At 45.5% G+C, this 21,310-nt stretch overlaps 1 protein-coding gene across 10 annotated transcripts in view; it reads left to right on the forward strand.

The window, feature by feature from the left end:
* KDM6A (lysine demethylase 6A) overlaps positions 1-21,310 on the forward strand; it is a 288,340-nt gene that overhangs the window by 125,411 nt on the left and 141,619 nt on the right. For 9 of the 10 annotated variants that reach the window (XR_005598273.1, XM_039538040.1, XM_039538068.1 and 6 more), the window contains exon 5: positions 5,922-5,980. Coding sequence is in view for 9 of the 10 variants with exons in the window: in XM_039538040.1 (XP_039393974.1) it covers positions 5,922-5,980 (59 nt within the window). In the remaining variant the exon portion in view is untranslated. Of the gene's footprint in view, positions 1-5,921; positions 5,981-6,668; positions 6,816-21,310 lie in introns of those variants that run through there. The other variant, XM_039538099.1, reaches the window with a different exon arrangement.

The raw sequence follows: 21,310 nt of genomic DNA on the forward strand, positions 1-21,310 counted from the left end.
GGCAGGGAAGGGGTGGGAAGAGGCGGGTCAGGGGAGGGGCTTCATGGAAGGTGTGGAGTGGGGGCGGGGCCAAGGGTGGTGGCGAGGGGGAGGTGTCAGTAATGTGGCCCTCATGGCCATTTGAGTTTGAGACCCCTGTTACAGACTAACAGAAGTACTGGAGTATAAGCTTTCGTGGATGAATACCCACTTAGTCAGACGCATGCTTACATAGTTTTTGTATCCTTAATTTTAAATGTATAATCTTAAGTCTTAAAAGGAAGGGATGATATTGTGGCTAACATACTGGACTGGTCTTGGAAGATCTGATTTATTATCGTCTTGCTGTGCACTGCTGTTAGCAGGCATCCAGTATGACTAGGCTTGGTAGAATTCGCTTTTCTTTTTTTAAATAATTTTAATGGATAATATCAATGCTTGTTTTTAAGCACTTTTTCTAGTTTTCATCCATTTAAATTTTCACAATCCTGGAAAATTATTGAGAGATTGGATCAAGGTAGACACAGGAAGAATACACAGAACTGCTAAATGTGTCCATGTCTTCCCCTCCTCAGTTTCCTATTTATTCTAGACCTGTGGTTGCAAAGCTTGATATTTCATGAGAACCCAGCTTGGTTTGTAGTCTCTGTCCTGCTGTTTAGTGTGCAGGCCTAAAGAAGAGGGGTTTTATCATACAGTCATCTTGACTGTTACGGATCATATCCAGCTCAAAAGTGTTTTCTATGGTTTGGAGAGCCCCTGTGAGCTGGTGTGACTAAGTGGGCATAGAGCTTATTGAGGTCCCAAGAATGGGGACATCTTAGCTCTGCTGCTGCTGTTCCACAAGCAGCCATAGTGTCCTCCATCCTCTTCCTTTTTATTAAAGAGGTAGATACCCAAGCCGTTTGAAGGAAAATTTGTAAGGCTGTATCTTGGCTTTGCCTATACCTTGGTCAGACATAATAAAATGAGCTTTCAGACTCCATCTTCGCAGAAGGTCTTTTCTTCCTGCACCAGGACTTGCAGGTTTTGTGGTCTGGTACACTTTTTATACAGTTTATGTGTGGACCTCTGAATAGGGGATCCCAGCCTACCAATTTGGCTGTAATAGCACCCCAGAATAGCTGTATTCAATCAGTGGGAAGCCTATTGGGGTTTCCCTGCTGCCCCAGGAGAATTTATGCTAGGTAGTGGGAGTGGCTGAGGAACTTGTGGCTCCTCCAAAACCCCTTGTCTAGGACTAGCCTTGCCCTCTCCCCTTAGGAGTTCCAGCTAGCATCCCCCAGGTTGGGTGTCTCCTTGTCTTGTGTTCCTGGGTTGGGCATTCTGGGTCCCATATGCTGCTCAGGGAGGTCTACTCCTTCAGCCTCCAAATAGACTCTGCCCTCTCCACTACCTCTCCCATGGAAGATGGCTGGAAGTGCCTTACGAAGCTTGAGATATTCACAAATAGGACTTGCTAAATAAATAAAGGATTGCTAGTTGGATTCTGTGCTTTGCAAATTGTTTACTGTAGGTGCAAGAAATTAAAACTAACTTTTTTTTCTCTTTCTCAGTCCAACTGTTTTTAACAACTGCCCTTGCACAGTGCTATATACTGTTCCACTACTTCAGTCTTGTCCTTTTCCTCAGCTCATAGTTAAAGAATGCTTGGAAGGCATCAGTAATGTAAGAATAAAATCATCATAAATGATCTGGAAAAAGGGGTAAACAGTGAGGTGGCAAAATTTGCAGATGATACAAAATTATTAAAGATAGTTAAGACCCAGGCAGACAGCAAAGAGCTACAAAAGGATCTCTCAAAACTGTGTGACTGGGCAACAAAATGGCAGATGAAATTTAATATTGATAAATGCAAAGTAATGCACATTGGAAAGCATAATCCCAACTATACATATAAAATGATGGGGTCTAAATTAGCTGTTACTACTCACTCAAGAAAAAGAGATCTTGGAGTCATTGTGGATAGTTCTCTGAAAACATTCACTCAATGTGCAGCGGCAGTCAAAAAAGCTAACAAAATGCTGGGAATGATTAAGAAAGGGATAGGTAATAGGACAGAAAATATCATGTTGCCTCTGTATAAATCCATGGTACGCCCACATCCGTGTGCAGATTAGGTTGCCCCATCTCAAAAAAGATATATTGGAATTGGAAAACGTTCAGAAAAGAGCAACACAAATGATTAGGGGTATGGAATGGCTTCCGTAAGAGGAGATATTAATAGGACCGGGACTTTTCAGCTTGGAAAAGAGACGGCTAAAAGGAGATATGATTTGAGGTCTATAAAATCATGACTGGTGTAGAGAAAGTAGATAAGGAAGTGTTGTTTACTACTTCTCGTAACTCAAGAATTAGGGGTCACCAAATGAAATTAATAGGCAGCAGGTTTAAAACAAATAAAAGGAAGTATTTCTTCACACAACGCACAGTCCACCTGGTTGTGTTTAACCTTTTCAACCAGAGGGCCAAAAATACCTTAAAAATGTCAGTTGATACTTTTGTACAGCCCATAGTTGGTTTCACAGTAGCAGGACTAGCAGCGCTCACTGCCGCTTATATGGTATTACATTCTATTTAGGTTCTTTTATGAGACATTTATAACCATAGCATATGCCAGGCCTGCACAACATACGGCCTGCGGAGGAATTCTAAATCCCCCGCACACGGCACTCTGCGGGCAGCCCAGAGCCCTTTGAATCCCTGCCGTGGCCGGGATTCAAAGGGGCCGGGATTCAAAGGGCTCTGCGCTGCCTGCAGGGGCAGGGAGCCCAGAGCCCTTTATATCCCAGCCGCGGCCGGGAATCAGAGGGCTCTGGGCTGCTCGCAGCGGTGGGGAGCCCAGAGCCCTTTAAATCCCAGCTGCAGCCGGGAGTCAGAGGGCTCTGGGCTGCCCGCAGCGGCGGGGAGCCCAGAGCCCTTTAAATCCCAGCCGTGGCAGGGAATCAGAGGGCTCAGGGCTCCCCGCGGCTGCCTGCAGCCCAGAGCCCTTTGAATCCCAGCCCTCAGCCGCTGATTTCCCCCTGCCCGGACCCCTGCCCCAACTGCCCCCCAGGACTCCCACCCCCTATCTACTCCCTGTCCCTTGACTGCCCCCCGGGAACCCCCTACCCCTTCTCCAACCCCCAGCCCGCTTACCGTGCCACTCAGACCAGTGTGTCTGGCTCCATGCAGCTCCAGACAGTTGCTGCCATGCTCCCCCGTGGAGCCCCCGCTCCCCCCACCCCCAGCACCTGCCTTCCAGATTTGAACACCTCAAAATTCAGGAGTGCTCAAGCTCAGTTTGGGCAGCTGTTACTTCATTTCTCCCAAATCAAATATACTTATCCACTGTAACTTGCTGTAGAAAAAGTAGGATAAAATTGAGCAAGACATGCTTATTAGCACTGGAATTGCTATTTTCAACAGCCATTGCCTTTTTGTTTGTTTGAAAGGAAGACAGTGATATTGCATTAGCAAATTCTCCATAGAAAGAAAGAAAGAGTGGAACAAAAGAATAATAAAGGCACCTCAACTTTTCCTCATTTATGGAGGACAGTCTTATAATATGCATCCAGATATCCTCCAATCACACAAGCCGAAAATTGTTCCACTTTACTGCAGCTCTGTAACCATATGGGAACCAATCCTGTCTGTGTTTTGTGCACATCCAAAATTCCTGCTGAATGACCCGCCCTGGGAGCGAGTTGCCAGTGACCCAGGGCTGGGGCGGCAGGAGGTGGTGGTGGGGCCACTGGTGCGGGGGGGAGCCCAGAGCTGGGGCAGCAGGGTGTGTGTGTGTGTGGGGGGGAGAGCCCAGGACTGGGGCAGCAGGAGGGACAGGGGGGAGCCCAGGGCTGGGGGGGGGGGGAGGGGGCAGCCAAATTTTTTTTTGCTTGGGGCAGCAAAAAACCTAGAGCCGACCCTGCTGGGTTCCCCCAGCCGCTGGAGCCCCGGGCCCTTTAATTTGACCCTGAGGGCTCCCAGCCACCTCTTTAGCTGGGAGCCCCTGCTTGATTTAAAATAAAGTATCACCTCCCCACCCCCAACTTTCCTTTTTGGCCCACAGCTGTTTTGGTGGGGTGGCGCTGGGGAAGGAGGGTTTATTTCCGCAGGGCTGAGTGGCCCTGGGGTGGGTGTTTCCACGGGGCCGGGAGGTTTCGGTCCTCAGCTGTTTTCTTCGGAGGAATGTGGCCCTCATCGCTTTACGAGTTGTGCAGGCCTGGTATATGCTAATACCACATAGTACTCCCTGTTTTGTTGGATTTCTGTCTTGATTGTGCCTCTCCCTTTGAGGTACCACAACAGGTGGGAATATCTGTTGATTGAATTGTTGAATCAAAGGATCTCCTCTTAATATAAATAGGATGAGGTTAGACACATGATGCTCCTGAGGAATCTTTGGCTATGAAACTTCCTGCCCTCCTTGGTCCATCAGATCTTAGGCTTGATGTTCTCCAGCACATACTCAAAATTTGGCTTGTTTTGGTTTCTTAATATGAATAAAAATAGACTTGTCTGTCATTTTTAAGATCAGGGGTTTTCAAACTGGGGGTCGGGACCGCTCAAGGGGTCACGAGGTTTTTATGTGGGGGCTCGCCAGCTGTCAACCTCCACCCCAAACCCTGCTTTGCTCCAGCTTTTATAATGGTGTTAAATATATTAAAAAGTGTTTTTAATTTATAAGGGGGGGTTCACTCAGATGCTTCCTATGTGAAAGGGGTCACCAGTAAAAAAAAGTTTCAGAGCCACTGTTTAAGAGAGTCCCCCAGAAACATGTTGTGGTTAGTGTAATCAAGTTCTGTTTTATAACCTGGTGGTAACCTGCAATACAGAAAAACTTGAGTATATTGCTGCATAATAATAATTAATAATAAAAAGTGATGTTTATGTAATACACCTCTACCCCGATATAACACGACCTGATATAACACGAATTTGGATATAATGTGGTAAAGCAACGTTCGGTGGGGGGGAGCTGCGCACTCCGGTGGATCAAAGCAAGTTCGATATAACACAGTTTCACCTATAACGTGGTAAGATTTTTTTTGGCTCCCGAGGACAGCGTTATATCGAGGTAGAGGTGTAGTTTTGAATTTTTAGTAAATATGTGGTAATCATTTATCAAATTACTTACACTTGCTTAATAAATGTCCAATAAAAAGCCTTAAATTTTGCCTTATCACCTTGGGATCTAAGGATCAATTTCTTTAAAAAGAAAAGTTTGTTAGAAAAGGATTACACTGCATAAGTACAGTTGATTTCCCCCCCCCCCCATGTAAATAGTATTACAAAGCAGGAAAATAAATTAATAGACTTGTGAATTGCAGAAAAGCTACTGATAAATTGATGATCAGTGATTAAGAAATATAATTACTTTTTCAGGATCAGAGCTGGATGGCCTTTCCCCTAGTATTAGTGACAAATGGAATTTTCTTAAGCCAAATTTCATGCTTATCTTAGTAGTATAGTACTTTAAATACTGAAATAAAAAATTGTATATTCTAAATATACCACTTGTAGTAGTATTTATTTATAATTATGACTATAGTAGTATGGTATGGTATGTTTTTTGTCTCATCTTCCCATTTTAAAATGAAGATTTCTGTCCATCCCTACCTTCCCCTTCGTTCCTCTAATACAAAACAGAATATCCCACTTTAGTTTCACTAATGTAAGGATGCTCAGATATTTTTGTTATTAAGTGGCTCTATAAGTAGCATTTTGGTCTGAAATTCAGAATGAAAGTTCAGGCTTTCTGGTGAACCACATTTGTTTTTAAATCTGGCTCCCCTTCCCCCCTGACCTGCTGTCATGTTGAGAGCTTTCCTAAATAGAGTAGCTGATATTGGAGACAGCATTTCTATCAGCCATGCATTTAAGAATGTGCAAAAATACAGGTTTGAAGTTCTCTAATGTAAGTTTACTCATCTGAGTTTTAAACAATGTTTCTTTGCTTACAGAATGCTGCCTTTTTATATGGCCTTGGTTTGGTCTACTTCCAGTACAATGCATTTCAGTGGTAAGTTGGAATAAATCCTGACTTCATCAGAATGTTTTTGTTTATATTTTGTTACAATGCAAATGTTTCAAAACCAGCTCACATTCTGTTCAGGGGAATTAAAACTTTTCATAGTCTTGATCACATCTTAAGTGACAGATTGTCCTGGGTACTATCTCTCCCATTTAAGATACCATAACATAACTTGTGGCAACTATAGCAATTTCTTAAATGGAAAACATAATAGAAAGCTAATGTATATTTAGTTTCCTTTAGTGTATGAATCAGCAGGTGTGCTGGCTCTTTTGTTTCAAGTGTGACCATATGGGTTTCTGTGAAGCACTAGTGATCTGTAGACCACAGGTTGGGAACCATTGCCTTTGGGTTGTGGGAAAACCTGTTTTTCTTCTTTGAGTGATTGCTCATATCGATTCCAATTAGGTGTGTGCACACCGCATGCACAGTTGTCGGAAAGTTTTTCCCCTGGCAGCACCTGTCGAGTCGGCTGTAGAGCCCCCTGGAATGGCGCCTCCATGGTGCTCAATATATGACTATGCTGACCCGGCGCCGCCTCAGTTCCTTTTTACCACCTGTGCCAGTCATTGGAACTGTGTTGGCTTGCTTTCGCAAGTGTTCCTCTGGTTCTTGTAGTTTAGTCTTGTCGTTTTAATAGTTTAGCTATAGTTACTTAACAGTGTTCCTGGTCTAGGTGCCAATTCAAGAGATCTGCAGGGCGGCGACATGGTCCTCAAAGCACACTTTTGCCGCTCACTACGTGATTACCCACCATGCGAGAGATGATTCGGCAGAGCAGTGCTTCAGTCCGTGATTCCATAACTCCGACCCCATCGCTTAGGTAAGGCGTGGGAGTCACTTAACTGGAATCAATATGAACAATCACTCGAAGAAAAAATGGTTACTCATCTTTTTGTAACTGTTCTTCGAGATGTGTTACTCATACCCATTCCAAACCCATCCGCCTTCCCTTATGTCAGAGTAGCTGACAAGAAGGAACTGAGGAGGCACTTGTTCGGTATGGCCCTATATTCACTACCATGGAGGCGCCACTCCAGAAGCCCACCTGAGCAGTTCTGCTAGGGGGAAAACTTTCCAATGACTGTGCACACGGTGCGCATACATCTAATTGGAATGGATATGAGCAACACATCTCGAAGAACAACAGTTACGAGATGAGTGAGTTTCTCTAGGGAAAAACAACTTAGTGTGTTTTATTCTTCTGGTTTGTTCATTTTTGAGCTTGGCACAAATTTAATGTATTTGAAAAATTTTGATAGTAGAAACAATAGATTCTTAATTGGTATCTCTGAATGAGTATTCTAAAAAGTTAAGAGAAGTGGTGATCTTATTGGTTTTTTTCCCAACTAGGAAACAAGAAGAAAATGACAGAATTGTCTGTAAGCTGAGAGGGGAAGGAGAATGGGTGAAGTCATTAGTGACTGGAGAGAGTATTGGGCTAGTAGATTGAATGAATTTTCATTGTGTTAAATAGGGGAATGAGTAGAGTAATGTACTGTTATAGGGGCTTAGTTTGCAATCTAAAAGTTTTTGAAAAGTGGGCAGTGCACACCATAATGTGTCTATACAAAGCTGACTAGCTTATCTTATTTTTCAGTCTTCTTGAGTGTTGACTTCATTATATGATTGTTTCTCAGACTAACTGTGGACAGTGTGAAAGCTGCTAATCAATACAGTAAATGGGTGATGATTGTTGAGTAATTACCAGATACTGTGTGAACTTACTTGACTTAGCATGCCTAAAGTTAAAGGGAAGTGGTAAGAAAGAAATGATTGATGATATGAAGTTATAAAATCAGATGCGTTTTCTAAAATAAAATTTGTGTAATGAAAGCATTTGTGCCCATCTCAAAATGCAGAAGTTAGTCTCCTAAATCAAATGTGCTATTGAATTAAAAAGTCCATTGAAGAGTGAGAGCAAAACATTGAGTTTCATCTTGCAACTGAGATATTTTGAATGTTGCTGCTGTTGAACCATACTACACAATCTGCACAACATAGATAATGTTTTCACCCCTCAACCACGAGGCCCTAAATTTACAAAAGTAATTAATGGAAGTTTCCAAGGGATCTGACAGACTAGATTGGTGACTTTATTATGATAGTCTCATTGGAAATTTGGCTTGATATGATTAACAAGAATGAACCTAAACCAAGTGAGGACAAAACCAAAAAAGGGTTAAGAGGAACCTTAAAATCTGTTACCTTCTATTACTTAGCCAACATGGCTGATCACAGATAAAAAGGGTCTAGGTTGAGCATAGAACAGGAAGAAGTGTAGACTAGCTCCCAGTCTCTCTAGATGATGTGGTTAACACATTGGCAGTTGCTGGCACCTTTTTCACACTAGTGCTCTACTGTTGCCATATTGGGGAATCTGCATTTGGTGGTAACAACAGTAATTACAGCAGGAAAATGGCTAGTGTAGACAATGCATATGAAATCACATAAAGTGTGTTTGATTTCTTAAAATCTTTGTGGAGGGTTTTCACGTTGGAGAGAATCACAGTATCCTTGGAGCTGGTGGAAGGATACTTAGGGTATGCCTACACAGCAGTTGGAAATGTGATTTCTTCCCCCCCATCCCCTCAGCTTAGGTAGACATAGGAAAGCTAGCTCAGCTCAAGCTCACACACTAAAAATAGCAGTAGGCTGCAGAGGCATCGGTGGCAGCTTGGGCTAGCTGCTTGAATGTGAACCTGGGGTGTTGGGTGGCATCGTAGTCAGGCAGCTAGCCTGCACTGCTGCCCGTGTTACCATGGCTATTTTGAGTGCATTAGATTTTGTAGGTCTACTCAAGCTGGAAATCTCATCTTCCAGCTGCTTTGTAGTCATACTCATACAATTAGGAGGCCCTCTACCTCTGCAGTCCTATGTAGATTGCAAGGCAAGCCTGAAACCTGTCTTCTGCCAAATGGAGTGAATTGTCACTCAAACTACATTCCTTTTAAAGCAGCAAGTCCACCCAATTCAGTTGGTGTTTGTGTGGCATATAGCATCCATCTACCTCTGAGACATGCAGCGAAGACTGCAGGCTTTTGAAGATGGGGTGGGTTAATTAGGATGTTAGTGAGTTAATTGCAGGTAAGTATCTGTCTTGCTGGGGTGAAGACAAGAGGAAGAGTTTTTGATGGTTTTTTTTTTGGTAAGATCTGTAATTAATTTTATGCGGTGTCTTTAATGACGAGTAGGTGCATTTTAAAAAGTAATTGAAATAGTCAGTTTGGGAAATCCTGTTAATATTTTTTTACAATATCTTTATTGGCTTTCCAAGATACAAAAAATACTTACACCATCCCTGACAAGTGTTTGTATAACCTATTCTAAAAACCTCCCTAGGTAACCTGCTCCAGTGCTTATCAATACTTAGTTTTTTTGTAATAGCTAACCTAAATCTTCCTTGCTTCAGTTTAAGTCAATGACGACTCATCCTGTACTTGGTTGACATGGAGAGCAGTTGATCTCCATCATCTTTGTAACAGCCTTAACATATTTGATGTCTGTTATTAGGTCTCCTTCGTCTTCTCTTCTCTAGATAAAAAATACCCAGTATTTTCAATCTTTCTTTCATAGGCCATGGTTTCTAAGCCACTTAGCATTTTGTTGCTGTCTTTTGTACTCTCTCCAGTTTGCTTACATCTTTCTTATAGTGTGATGCCCAAAACTGGACACAGTACTCCACCTGAGGCTTCACCAGTGCCAAATAGAGCAGAACAGTTGCTTCCTGCTTCCTGTATGTGATGCTCCAGTTAATGTATCGCAGAATAATGTGTGCATTTTTTGCCACAGTATCACAATGTTGGCTCTTGCTCAATTTGTGATCCACTCTAACCTTCAGATCTTTTTTTGGCAGTACTAGCACCTAGCCAGTTACTTTTCATTTTGTAGTTGTACATTTGATTTTTCTTTTTTAAGTGAAGTACTTTGACCTGGTCTTTATTGAATTTCATCTTGTTGATTTCGGGCCAATTCTCCAGTTTGTCAAGAATGTTTTGAATTCTAATACTGGCCTCCAAAATGCTTGCAACACCTCTCAGCTTGGTGTCATCTGCGCATTTTATAAGCATACTCTCAATACCATCATCGAAGTCATGAATGAAAAATGAATAGTACTGGACCCAGGACAGACCCTTGTGGGATCCCACTGGATACATTTCCAAGTTTGACAGCAAACCATTGATAACTACTCTGAGAACTGTCTTTCAACCAGATGTGCACCCATTTTATAATAATTTAATCTAGACCATGTTACCCTAATTTTCTTACAAGAATGTCATATGGGACTATGTAAGCAGCCTCACTAGAGTCTGGATATATCACGTCTACTGTTTTCCCCGCATCCACTAGGCAAGTTATTTTGTCAGAGAAGGGGAAAATGGATTGATTTGGCATGAATTGTTCTTGACAAATCCATGTTTTGCAATTCCTTAATATCATCTAGATTTAAACAGATTGATTGTTTAATAATTTGTTCCAGTGTCTTTTTGGATATTGAAGTTAGGCTGACTGGTCTGTAGTTGACCGGGTCCTCCTTGTTGAAGGTAGGTACTATGCTTTCTTGATGATGAAACTTATTGATGAAACTTATTATTGATGAAACTATACTTGTTTCAGTTCAATTCCCCTTTGCTCACCTTGGAGTAGAGCAACAAAGTTGAAATTGTTATAAATCAGCATTATTCACGGGTTTATTAGGCTTGCTACCACTATCAATAGTAAATATTTTTTTTATTCTACATAGATCACCAGAGCGGGGAGGCAGTGTTTGCAATGAAAAGAGGCCTCCCAGGGTTGTCTGAGCAATGGGTGGCCATATTGTGTCCACCAACCACTGTTACCACCTCCAGAGCTAGACACATGAGAATAGTCTGTTTTCAGAAACTTAAGCTAAAATATTGTTGGCACTGCTTCATATTCATTCCCTGGTGGACTCTGCTATCTTAGTGCTTTGCCTGCCAGATATGCTGTCTCTGGCGCGTGCTACATCTTGTACTTGAATTCATCATGCTAGCATTACTCCCCGGGGAAATTCTGCACCATTGCACCATGCAAAATTTCCTAGAATTCCCTGTTTCCTCTGTTGAATTGCTGACCACCACTAGGGGCTGCTGGACTCTGCATACCCCAGCTCGCAGTGAGCGGAGCAGCCAACCAGGTGGGGCTGGATGCTGCATGCTTTTTGATCCTCATTCTCCCGGGGATGGGAGAGGGCCTGGGAAACCCTACCAGTTCTGGCAAAGGGTGAGGAAGGGCAGGGCCACACCACACCATGTCCCCTGGCAGGACAGTAAAGAAGTTGTGGGGAGTAAAGGCTCTGGGGGTGCTGGTGTCTGGGCTTGGGGGTTCCCCGCTGCTGGGCTATGGGGGGATGGGAGTGCAGGTGTCTGGGCTCTGGGGACTTGACACAGCCCACTCTAGCACCTCCCAACTATAATTGGGTTGTTGCAGAGGTTTCTTTAACTCTCTACTCTTAGGAGTATCTTTTTTGCTGTTGTCTGTATTGTTGACATACTTGTTGACAGGTATTTTGAAATAAATTACAAAAATAATTGAAACTGGAGAGATTATATTGTGTTATTTTGATATAAAATATGCTGAATATTGCAGAATTTTAAAATATTGTGAGCATAAATTTTTGGTGCAGTATTTTTTTGGAACAGAATTCCATCAGGAGTATAACATGCTATTTATTATAGTATACTTGAAAAATTGTCAGGAATTTACCAGTCTGGGCAAAACTGTACTAGTCCAGTCTTACAAAAATACATTCAATCCATTCTGCCACCTGGCCTTCAGATAGATATATAAAATACACACACATCTGGAGACACTTGAATTCTGTCACTACTCAGTCCCCTGTTAGTTTCTCACTTTCCATTCAGTCACTCCTCTGTTCAACTGAGTTTAATTTCATAGAATCAAGCCTGATCTTAAAAGCCTTCAAGGAGGGAGATTCCACCACCTCCCTAGGTAACCCATTCCAGTGCTTCACCACCCTCCTAGGAAAAAAGTTTTTCCTAATATCCAACCTAAACTTCCCCCACAGTAACTTACTCCTTGTTCTGTCATCTGCTACCACTGAGAACAGCCTAGATCCTCCTCTTTGGAACCCCCTTTCAGGTAGTTGAAAGCAGCTTTCAAACCCCCCCCCCCTCATTCTTCTCTTCTGCAGACTAAACAATCCCAGTTCCCTCAGCGTCTCCTCATAAATCATGTGCTCCAGCCCCCTAATAATTTTTGTTGCCCTCCGCTGGACTCTCTCCAGTGTTCCACGTCGTCCTTGTAGTGTGGGGCCCAAAACTGGACACAGTACTCCAGATGAAGCCTCACCAATGTCAAATAGAGGGGAATGATCATGTCCCTCGATCTCTGGCAGTGCTCCTATTTATACAGCCCAAAATGCTGTTAGCCTTCTTGGCAACAAGGGTACACTGTTGACTCATGTCCAGCTTCTCATCCACTGTAACCCCTAGGTCCTTTTATGCAGAACTGCTGCCTAGCCACTCGGTCCCTAGTGTGTAGCAGTGCATGGGATTCTTCCGTCCTAAGTGCAGGACTCTGTGCTTGTCCTTGTTGAACCTCATCAGGTTTCTTTTGGCCCAATCCTCTAATTTGTCAAGGTCCCTCTGTATCCTATCCCTACCCTCCAGCGTATCTACTACTCCTCTCAGTTTAGTGTCATCTGCAAACTTGTTGAGGGCACAATTCACACGATCATCCAGATCATTAATGAAGATATTGAACAAAACCGGCCCCAGGACCAACCCTTTGGGCACTCCGCTTGAAACCAGCTGCCAACTAGACATGGAGCCATTGATCACTACCCGTTGAGCCTGATGATCTAGCCAGCTTTCTATCCACCGTATAATCCGTTCATCCAGCCCATACTTCTTTAACTTGCTGGCAAGAATACTGTGGGAGATCATATCAAAATCTTTGCTAAAGTCAAGGAATAACACATCCACTGCTTTCCCCTCATCAACAGAGCCAGTTATTTCACCATAGACGGCAATTAGGTTAGTCAGGCATGACTTGCCCTTCGTGAATCCATGCTGACTGTTCCTGGTCACTTTCCTCTCCTCAAAGTGCTTCAGAATTGATTCCTTGAGGACCTGCTCCATGATTTTTCCAGGGACTGAGGTGAGGCTGACTGGCCTGTAGTTCCCCGGATCCTCCTCCTTCCCTTTTTAAAAGATGGGCACTACATTAGACTTTCTCCAGTCATCCTGGACCTCCCCCGATTGCCATGAGTTTTCAGAGATAATGGCCAATGGCTCTGTAATCACATCCACTAGCTCCTTTAGCACCCTCGGATGCAGTGCATCCGGCCCCATGGACTTGTGCTTGTCCAGCTTTTATAAATGTTCCCGAACCACTTCTTTCTCCACAGACGGCTGGCCACCTCCTCCCCATACTGTACTGCCCAAGGCAGTAGTTTGGGAGCTGACCTTGTTCGTGAAGACAGAGGCAAAAAAAGCATTGAGTACATTAGCGTTTTCCACATCCTCTGTCACTAGGTTGTCTCCCGCATTTAGTAAGGGGCCCACACTTTCCCTGACCACCTTCTTGTTGCTAACACACCTGTAGGAACCCTTCTTGTTACTCTTAACATCCTTTGCTAGTTGCAATTCCAATTGTGATTTGACCTTCCTGATTTCACTCGTGCATGCCTGAGCGATATTTTTATACTCCTCCCTGGTCATTTGTCCAAGCTTCCACTTCTTGTAAGCTTCTTTTTTGTGTTTAAGATCAGCAAGGGTTTCACTGTTAAACTAAGCTGGTTGCCTGCCATATTTACTATTCTTTCTACACATCGGGATGGTTTGTTCCTACAACCTCACTGAGGATTTTTTAAAATATAAGACAGCTCTCCTGGACTCCTTTCCCTCTCATGTTATTCTCCCAGGGGATCCTGCCCATCAGTTCCCTGAGGGAGTCAAAGTCTGCTTTTCTGAAGTCCAGGGTCCGTATTCTGCTGCTCCCCTTTCTTCCTTGTGTCAGGATCCTGAACTTGACCATCTGATGGTCACTGCCTCCCAGGTTCCCATCCACTATTGCTTCCCCTACTAATTCTCCCCTGTTTGTGAGCAGCAGGTCAAGAAGAGCTCTGCCCCTAGTTAGTTCCTCCAGCACTTACATCAGGAAATTGTCTCCCACACTTTACAAAAACTTCCTGGATTGTCTGTGCACTGCTGTATTGGTCTCCCAGCAGATATCGGAGTGACTGAAGTCCCCCATGAGAACCAGGGCCTGTGATCTAGTAACTTTTGTTAGTTGCCTGAACAAAGCCTCGTCCACCTGGTCCGGTGGTCTATAGCAAACTCCCACCACGACATCACCCTTGTTGCTCACACTTCTAAACCTAATCCAGAGACTCTCTCAGGTTTTTCTGGAGTTTCATACTGGAACTCTGAGCAGTCATACTGCTCTCTTACATACAATGCAACTCCCCTACCTTTTCTGCCCTGCCTGTCCTTCCTGAACAGTTTATATCCACCCATGACAGTACTCCAGTCATGTAAGTTATCCCACAAAGTCTCTCTTATTCCAATCGCCTCTTCCCTCCCCCACCAAATCAAATTTTTCTCTGCAACAGCCTTCGCAAACCATCTACCCTGGTTGGGCAGCCTCATAGTTGCTGAAATTTGCCTAAGTATCTTTGGTGTCTGTCTTTTTCTCTCTGACCCTGTGACTGTTTAGATACTTTATGCAAAGTGGAACAGGTTCAGCTGAAGAGACCGAGACCCACCCCATAATATCCCATAGCATGGTGGTTAGGGCACTTGCCTGCTGGGGGGAAAGACCTGGGTTTAAGACCTTAACTCCAGGCTGGGGATTCAAACCTGGGTCTCTCCACATCCCATGTGAGTGGCCTAACCATTAGACTATTGGGACCCAGGGAGTGGAACAATGCCACTACTGCCTCCCTCTCATCATATTTTGTAAGTCTAATCCCCTAACTTTTTTGGCTGAAACAATTTGGTGAATTCTATTCAAAATTCACAGATCGTTTTGGGTCAACCTGAAACTATATATTCTTCTTTGATTCTGGTCCCTATGCATATTCCATGTATGGGGTATGCATGCATGCCATGTGCCTGACTCTGGACTTTTTCCAAGCAGTGTCCGTTGACCCACACATGCTCAGTATCTTCTTTCATGCTCCTGACTGAGGGCATAAAGCGGAGGGGAGGGGCATGGTGACACCATTCCAGTGCCTTCTTAGCACTCATGGCCTGAGTCAGAACCCTGCATGCCTACCCACAAGGGGGCACTAAAGAGATACTACATACTGGCTAAGGGGTCTGAGTTTCTTTTCTCACTCCTGATCTCTCCAAACCCGCCCCCCCTTCTCTCATGGTGCAAGCAGCAACTGAATCGTCCAGACAGCAACACCCATGCTCCACCCCAACTGATAAGGAGGGCAAACAGTTGGACCTTCTGGTACTCAAGGGCTTCTCGTCAGCTAGCCTCCGGTTCCAAATTTTAAACTACCAAGCCTTGTTGGCCAAATATGACTTCTTCAGTGTGGCAAACTGCAGGACTTTATGGAACATAAGAACGGCCATACTGGGTCAGACCAAAGGTCCATTTAGCCCAGTATTTGTCTTCCGACAGCGGCCAATGCCAGGTGCTTCAGAGGGAATGAACAGAACAGGTAATCATCAAGTGATCCATCCCATCGCCCTTTCCCAGCTTCTGACAAACAGAGGTTAGGGACAGCAGAAGATTCGTGGCCAATCATGAGTGAGAACTCCATGACACCATAGTAAGCAACATTTTCAACTATTGGGGGACTCCGACCAGAGACCTCTTTGCCTCCCACACCAACAACAAATGCAGCACATATTGCTCCAGAGGCGGGGGGTTGGTGAGGAACGGTAACCGTATCCACTCTGAAGACGATGCTCTGATACCACACTGGTCAGACCAGATCAGTCATGCTTACCGCCTGTACTACTGCTGCCATAAGTACTCCACAAGATCACGTTGGAGAGAGCCACAGTCATTTTGATCGCCCCATTCTGGCCAATATAGTTTTGGTTTCCCAGTTTTCTCCGCATGTCAGCCTGGCACCTTTTTCCCATTTCTACTTTTCCTGGGCTGCTAATGTAACACAAAGGCAGGATCAGACATCCCAGTCTGTAGATGTTTCACCTCAGAGTGTGGTTGTTGGATGGGCATCTTCACTAGAATAGGAGTGTTCATCAGAAGTGCAAGACATACTTTCAAGCAACAGGAAAGAGTCCACTAGGTGTTCCTACGGTGCCAAATGGAAAAGTGGAGATTCCCCTTCTTTTGGATTACCTCCTGTCCTTAAAGATATTGGGGCTTTCCTTCAACTGTCTCAAGATCAAGCGGCAAACAGCACCTTTCAACCCCACCATGGAAGGACACTCCACTTTTACACATCCCCATTGACTATTAGGTTTTGGACAAGCCTCCTCAGAACTTTCCCACCCATAGAATCTATCGCTCCTCAGTGGGACCTCAGCCTCGTTCTAGCAGCACTAATGAAATAGCCCTTTGAACCACTGGTTTCATGCTCTATGTCCCTTCTTTCCATAAAAGTCGCCTTCCTGGTGGCTATCATTTTGATGAGGAGAGTAGGTGAGTTTGGGGCTTTGAGGGTAGGACCCCCTTTTACCACTTTCCATAAGGACAGAGTCTTCCTGCACCTACATCCCAAGTTTCTACGAAAGGTTGTATCCCAGTTTCATCTCAACCAGCCTGTACGCTTAGCTGCTTTCTTTCCAAAGCCTCACATCTCAGCAGAGGAACGACAACTTCACTCCGTTGATGTCTGCTAGGCCTTGACTGTGGCCTTCTACCTGTAGAGGGCAAAACCAGTCAGAAAGTCTCCTACATTGTTTATCACAATAGCTAAGAGAGTTAAGGAGCAAGCAATTTCTACACAGAGAATCTCCATGTGGATTTCAGGATGCATTACGCTTTATCAGTTGGTACTGCCACCCACTTCTGAGTGAGAGCCCATTCTGCACGAGACCAGATGTCGAATATGGCCACCCTCCATGATGTACTACTTTGAGACACAGGTTGGTCAGCCACGTACAGTTTGGTACATACCTTTGCTCCACATTGTGCCTTGGCGCAGAACTCTGTGAAGGATACATCATTTGGTGTGGCTGTCCTCTGCTCAACCAATCTATCCTCATCCTTGCCCCCTTCTTTGAATTAGTTATTGCTAATTAGTTATCCTTGCTGTAATACAATAGGGACCATTATTTGAAGAAGAAGAAGAAGAAGAGGTGGTGGTTTACCTGTAACTGGAGGTTATTCGAGATGTGTGCCCCTGTCTGTACTCCACGTCCCACTCTCTTTCCCCTCTGCTGTGGATCTGTTTCATTTGCGGTAGAGAAGGAACTGGAGACGTGGTCAGTCCACCTTGCCCTTTATCAGTTCAGATGTAACCATGAGGCAAGGGCACACGTGCAAACCAACGGACACTACTATTTTCAGATTCTCCAGCTCCGGACACATAGTGTGCATGTGTAAACCCTCAGTGAAATACACATAAGGACCACACATCTTGAAGAATCTTCACTTACAGGTAAGTAACCTCGTCCTCTTCCCCGTCTCATCAGCCATTTGTCAGTGAGCCGGAACCTGCGATTCCGACCGGAACCTCCTTATTACCCACCCTCTCCACCAGATGACCACTGACAATATCAAGATCTACTTCAAAGGGTGGCTGCTGACTTGTAAATTCTGTTGGAGGAGGTCCAGAACCCCCAGCACCGTCTCCTGGATGTTTTACAGCCAAAGGGACTGTACTGAGGTGGTTATCCCGCTCCTGCCCTGAAGGGCTTAAAACAGCCCTGGGAGAGGGCTGTGGCGGGGAAAGCAGCTACTAGGCTGATTGGGGAAGCAGCTGTAGCTGGGCCACGCCCCAATCAAGCCTCAGTTGGCCCATATAAGAGGCTGGGAGCCAGGAGCTCAACAGTCTCTCTCTAGCTGTAGAGGGAGATGGACCTGGCTGCAGGGACCTGAGCAGGCTACCTGAGTGGAGCAGGGCTGGGGAAAGGCAGAGGAGCTGGGGAAAGCGCCAGGCTGCGGCCTAGCAGGAGGCCCACATAGGTATTGGGGTTGCAGAGGGACAGCCTGAGAGTGGGTAAAGGCAGCCAGTCCAAACCCCTTGTTGCCTGTGATGATTGGCTGGTAGACTGCAGTCCGCTCCAGGGCACGGGGGCTAGACAGTGACTGGCAGTAGCCATGAGTGAGGTGATGTGGGGATAGGGTTGGGGGTGCCCCTGGATGGGGAGACCCAGAGAGAGCAGGGTACTGCCAGGGGGCAGCACCCAAGACAAGGGCACTGGGGTCCGGGAGGGACATGGGGGCCAAAGACAGGCGGGACACCTGGCCTGCAGAGGGCGCTCTGACGACTGGTGAGCTAATTCCCGAGACGACCAGCAGGAGGCACCACCAGGTGAGTCTGCGCCCACTTACAGGGACCATCCAAGGTGGCCCTTCCCATAAATGAGACCATACTGGAACCATCCAGAACAGGTTGGCACACACCAGCATTGTATGCCCACGTTCCAAAGTGAACTGAGAGATACTATTTTGTGCTGGCCAAAGGAGCCAATTTTTCTCTTTATTACACACTGCCCCTAATTCACTAGTGATGCAAGTGGCAGCGGAATGGGCTTGGCAGCACCTGCAGAAATCCACTCTGCCAGATAAAGGGTCGAAGAGGCTGGATCTCATGGGCAGGAAGATCTCCTCCACAGGCCTTCAGTTTTGTATAGCCAACTACCAGGCATTGTTGTCTAACTACAGCTTTAATACCTACACAAGGCTGGCAGAGTTTAAAGACAAACTTCCTGTGGAAGACCAGTTTTTGGTGGGTGATGGGAGGCTGGTGGGAAAGGTAACTCTCTAGGCTGTAATGGACACAGCTGATACTTCATCCGGTCCTTGGCCACAGGGCATATCCTGCATAGAGACTCTTGGCTTCAGTCATCTGGATTCCCAAGAGAGGTCCAAAATACCATTCAGGACCTCCCTTTCAACGAATCCAGTCTGGTCAATGACAAGATGATGAATGTGTATCTCTATTCTGTGAAGGAATCAAGATCCACTCTGAAGTTCCTGGGAATCTGTTCTCCAGCCCCCAGGAGAAAATATCAAAAACAGCCCTTCAGACCATGGTGACTTTCCTTCTACCCCTACTACTAACAATGTCTACCTGAACATCCTCCCAAGCAACTGAGATCCCAGAGAGCCATTTCCCAGCTCCAGCCACTATCACATCTTCAGTGTACTTCCAGCTGCAGGTCAAAGGCCACTTTTGACACACGGTTAAGACCTGCGCACCACCTCAGATTCCTCCGCCACCTGTGGTCTGTGAGGCTGCCTCACCTTCTTCACCCACAGTTGGAGAAGGATCACCACAACCTGTTGTGTTCTGGAGATTATCCATCATGAATATTCCATAGAGTTCTTTTCCTTCCCTCCGCACAACTTCTCCCCCCCAATCTCCTCCCCCGGACTCCTCCCACCAGTTGATTCTTCAACAAGAGGCAGACGTGCTACTCCTCCAGAGTACGATAGAGAGTGTCCTGCCTCAATATCAGAGAAGAGGATTCTACTTCCAACGTTTCCTCATCCCCAAAAAATGGTGAGAGGCAGACCCATCCTGGATCTTCAACAGCTCAATATTTTCATCAGAAAGCTGAAATTCAGGACGATTACACTGGCATCCATAATCCCTCCCTTCAGGAGGGAGTTTGGTTTGCAGCTCTCACCATGAAAGAAGCATATTTCTATGTGGACATTCATCCATCATGCAGGAAGTTCCCACAGTTGAGGGTTGGACAGCAGCTCTCCCAGTTTTGTGTCCTCCCTTTTTTAGTCATGAGACAGCACCAAATGTCTTCACAGAAGTTTGCTGTAGTAGTGACTCAGATGTGATGCCAGCGACATAACATGTTCCCATACCTGGACGATTGGCTTCTTGTGAGACAATACCAACATGAAGTTGGCTTTGCAGTAGAGTCTCGTTGATTCCTTCTTACATGTCTACATAAACTTAGACAAGTCCATTTTGTGTCTCACACACAGACTTCAGAGGAGCAAAGGTGAACTCGGTTTCAGCACAAGTTTCCCTCCCAGCAGACAGATTTTATGTGATGGACAGCCTGATCGCTTGCATTACCTGCAAGCCCCACACTAGTGTGTTGGTGCCTTTCCCTCTTGGGCCATATGGCTGCATGCACCTATGTGACACTTTGCTAGGCTCCCCTTGCTATGCCTACAAGCCTGGCTACGTTTGACCTACTAGCTGACCAGGGACTGCATCGACCCCAAAGTCACTGTTCCCTCAGGATTTCTCGCCTCTCTTGCTTGGTGGTCCAACTCAACCAAACTTATGGTGGGGACCCCCTTCAGTCCTACCATGAGGGCCACCATTGTGACAGACACACAGGATGAGGTGCTCTCTTGGACCGCCACACAGCTCAGGATACATGGACACCACAGGAAGCCAGACTGCATATAAACTTGCTGGAACTCAGAGCAGCTTGCCTAGCCTGCAAGGCCTTCCTTCCCCTCATATGCTACCTCCACATGTGTAAATTGTATCAGACAATATCGCTGCCATGGTGTGTGTATGTAGAAACAAACAGGGAGGAGTGAGCGCTCGTTCTCTATGCTTGGAGGCAGTCCGACTGTGGAACTGGTGTGTCAGGAATCAGGTTACTATACAGACTGCGTACCTCCCAAAAGCTCAGACCTCCCTAGTGGACACACTAAGCAGAAGTCTCTACATAGACCATGAATGCGACATACACAGAACAGTTCTGACCAACATCTTTGCACAGTGGGGTACTCGCCAATGGGACCTCTTTGCATCCCAGACAAACAGAAAGCTTCCCATATACTGCTCCAGGGGAGCCATAGGCAATGACTCTCAGGAGGCAACACTCTCCTGCTCCCCTGACCCAGTGACCATACCTCAAGTTGCTCAGAAGATTCACCAAGGTGGAGCCACCATCATCCTCCTAGCACCCTAGCTGCCGCTCTGGGGTTCTCATTCTAGTTAGTTCGCAAAGCAGAATTACTTTAAATATACTTTTAGTTTTGAATATAGGAAAATTTCAGAAAATGAGTTAATTTTTTTAAGTTTGTTTAAATTTGCAGGTAGTTCTGTCTGCCGGTCCTGCTCAGCCCACTGATGGTCTGGAGTTCCGACCACCGGCCCCTTGCCAGCAGGGGTCCCAGCCATCAGCCCCAGTCAGCCTGCTTCCGGCCTGGGATACCAGCCGCCGGCCCCACTCACCTCGCTGCTGGTCT

Source organism: Mauremys reevesii, linkage group 1 (assembly GCF_016161935.1).
Source record: "Mauremys reevesii isolate NIE-2019 linkage group 1, ASM1616193v1, whole genome shotgun sequence".
NCBI lineage: Eukaryota > Metazoa > Chordata > Testudines > Geoemydidae > Mauremys > Mauremys reevesii.